At 34.0% G+C, this 3,648-nt stretch overlaps 1 protein-coding gene across 1 annotated transcript; it reads right to left on the reverse strand.

Moving 5' to 3' along the window:
- Positions 1–1,129: 1,129 nt before the first annotated feature.
- On the reverse strand, positions 1,130–3,092 carry LOC132039669 (ethylene-responsive transcription factor RAP2-4-like). The gene has a single exon (XM_059430169.1). The coding sequence runs from the start codon at positions 2,519–2,521 to the stop codon at positions 1,433–1,435; it is 1,089 nt and encodes a 362-aa protein (XP_059286152.1). The 5' UTR covers positions 2,522–3,092; the 3' UTR covers positions 1,130–1,432.
- Positions 3,093–3,648: the final 556 nt, after the last annotated feature.

Here is a 3,648-nt window from a genome sequence, read left to right on the forward strand (position 1 = left end):
AAAAAAATTGATACCCTTCTAAATTTAGAAACAATTAACTTTAAATTATAATGAGAAGTTCATATAATTATACAAATATTATGACATACTTAAAGGCGACAATTTGAATATTTTTAAGCTAAACAAATGATATTACATGCTTAAAATCACAAATTTTAGAAGATTCCATATTTTTTTTTTCCTGAAACTTCGTGTCAATGTATTCCATGCCATACAAATTATAACCGTGGGAGTAATAGATTTGAATTATACACGCCAACGATGTAAAAAAAATAAAAAATTACACTATCAATATAATTGAAATAGTAGGTTAGTTCTCAATCTTATCAATCAGCCAATTAACACACATCTAAAGCTTCATATCAATTGCATATCCATGCACCAGACGTACATGGATGTCCAATTGCAATCTTAATATCCTTTATATTTTCATTTTCTATATTTTTGTAAGAACTAGTCTGATACAAAAAATTCCTAAAAACATCCACTACTAGAAACAGATATTTTTTCCGCTAACATTCAATGGAATATTTGTGCTTAAAATATAATTTTTCCATCTCATTCCCACCGAATAATCTTACTGGAAAATGGTGGAAAATATATTCCCATTGAAACGCTGAAAAAATTTCTAATTTTCTATGTGTCTACTATTTAAGTTTTTTCCACCGACATTCAGTGAGAATGAAAAATAGTGATTTTGTAGTAATGATCTTCTCTGACCAAAATCAAACAACTATTTTCCAAAACCTAATACTCCTAGTAGTCATTTGGTAGGTAGCCAAAATTATCCCAGAATTATAATCTCCGGACTAATTTATCCCACTTCTTGGGAATGGGATAAAATAATCCCAGGATAAGGTGGGATATCCTAAGATAAATTTATACCTCCTACTAAATACGGTACAAAAAATTAATGCTGGAGTATTCCAGCCTATACCATGCACCAAACGCCCCCCTAGTACTTAATAACGAGACCAAATCAAAGCCAATTGCGATTTTCTTTCTGGAAAAAAAATAAGTAACTCTTCTAAAAATGAAAACAGAACTCTTTATTTAAGAAACTAAATTCAGTTCCCTAAATTCTAAACATTTCGTAATTATCTATTACCCGATCTTCAAAATGGCTAAATTTGTAGACTTATGCTCGGTAAAATAGAATATGAAATTTCACAAATACTGAAAAGAGAAACACTGAATAGACAAAGCAAAATACAACATAAAAAATAAAAAATAATAATAATAAAAAAAAAATCCTACTGCCTCGCCTTGACAAAAAACACCAGCTGGTCAGTTTGGATTTTTCCAATAAATCTAAGGACTAACCATGCAATTACCAAAAACTCATTGCAATGGCTGTCCCCTAATTCCTATAATAACAATCTATAAACAAAAAATTACATAATCCGAATTTCTAAATTTAACTAATAACAAATTATAGTAATGAAGCCCAATCAATCTCATGAGATGGATGCTTGTCCAACATGAAATTCTCGGAACACATGTCCCAAATAGAATCCTCGTCAACGAACTCCGAAAAAGTCAACTCCGAAATCGGGGATGACCCGCCCGACCCGGACCCGGGTCCATCACTTTCCGACCGGGTTTCAATCTTCCTGATTTCTTCTTTCTCTGCCACCACAACCTCCACCTTAGAAGGCGCTTTACGCTTCTTTTTAGTGTCGATTTTCTTGCCTTGTGCTAAATCCTGACAAATGGCTTGCAACTTGGCATCCACTGAGGAATGAAGCGGCTTGTACTCGCCGAATTCTCCCCCAATTAACGATCCATTGTGGCGTAAGTGGGGGAAATTGAGGCGAGCGAAGTCGCCTCTGAGTTTATAGGCCGCCTTGTCATATGCCAAGGCGGCCTCCTCAGCGGTGTCAAAGGTGCCAAGCCAAAGCCTGGTCCTGTTCTTTGGCAATCGGATCTCTGCCACCCATTTTCCCCAGTGGCGTTGTCTAACGCCACGGTAGAGCTTTGGGGGTTTTGCGGGCCCAGAACCCGTTTGCTTCATGCAAACGGGCTTGGGGCCCAAAAAAGAAGCATAATGTTTATGATTGGAAATGCCAGCTGGCATAATTTGTTGTTGTTGCTGGGGGTTGTTTTGGAGGTAGAGTTGGGCTTGGAGTTGGTGAAGTTGGGCTTGTGTTAAGTCATTAAGCCCAATTGAGCCCGGTTGCTCCGCTTCCAAGCCCGAAAACCCTTGTGAAAATGCAGGGTCTATCGTTAGGGAAGTGGAGCAACCATTATAGCTCGTATCGGGCTGAGTTGAGGAAGAAAATGAATAGTAGGGATATGAAGTTGAAGCAGAGAGAGAAGGGGAAGAAGAAATAGGGGGAAAAGATTGAAAATCATTAGAGGGAAAAGAAGAAGGTGAATTAGAAGGATAATTAATAGGAGAATTAGAAGCACTTTTAATAAAAGGTGCAAGTGCTTCCATAAGTTCACCACCACCCTGTAAAGAGTTTGATGAGTTAAGATCTAAAAGTGTACCAGTCCAAAAATCCATTGTAGCTGCCATAACACAAATTTAATTAATTAAAGAAATTAAAAGATCAACCTGTTTCTTATCAAATAAAAGAGAACAGGTGATTGATCACAAATAAAATGTGAACAAAGTGGTGGATTTAAAAAGAGTTCTTCAAATAACAACCTCTTTAATCCTGTAATTAAGAAAAAAAGATCAACCTTTGAGGGACAACTAATAAGCCCTCTAAGCTGATTTTTGAAGGGAAAAAAAAAGAATGACTGAACTCTACAAATTTACGGAAAATCTCAATTCTGAAAACACCTGGCTTTTTAAAAAAATATCTTTGTCTTAAGTTTGCATTTTTCAAATTATAAAACCTCAGAAACACAAACCTTAAAAACCAAGAATTGTTCTTGAAAGACAGATTGTTAACAGAAAGGGATTAAAGAAGTGGGATGATACAGAAGGGGGAATTAGAAAATATAAAAATTAAAGAAAACTAATGATTTTGAAGAAATTTAAAACTTTGCTTAAATTTTTTATGTGTGGTGTGTGCAGGTGTGAGAAATAGATAGTGTATCTCTCTCTCTCAGCCTCACTCTTTTTTTTTTGTGTGTGTGGTTATCTTCTCATATGTCTCCTTTTATAGCCTCATTGAAGTTTGAACAATTGTTTTATTACATCCTTAACCCTCCTCGTTTCTCACACTCATTTTTATTGTGTTTTTTTCTTTCTTTCTTTCCACTCTTATCTTTTTCTAACTTGACCCTCCTGCTTTTTTTATTCCATTATTCCTTCGTTCTAATTTATCACATTTAATATATATATATATATATTCTTAATTTGTATTTATACTTAATTAAATAATTAATTTTGAGAATAAATAAATTAAAGTGAGAATATATATTATTTAATTATAATTAAATGCTAAAAGTGTCTCTATAAAATACACTCCTTCTGTTTCAATTATGTGCACTCATTTGACTGGGCACGGAGTTTAAGAAAGTATAGGAGACTTTTAAACTTGTGATGTAAAATGAGTCACATATATTTTGTGTGACTATAAATCATTGCATAAAGGTAAATTATTTCCAAATATAGAAAGATGTTATTGTTTTTGGCACGAACTAATAAGAAAATGAGTTCACATAAATTGAAATAAAGGTTTTATACTCCCT

This window comes from Lycium ferocissimum, chromosome 12, assembly GCF_029784015.1.
Source record: "Lycium ferocissimum isolate CSIRO_LF1 chromosome 12, AGI_CSIRO_Lferr_CH_V1, whole genome shotgun sequence".
NCBI classification, from domain to species: domain Eukaryota; kingdom Viridiplantae; phylum Streptophyta; class Magnoliopsida; order Solanales; family Solanaceae; genus Lycium; species Lycium ferocissimum.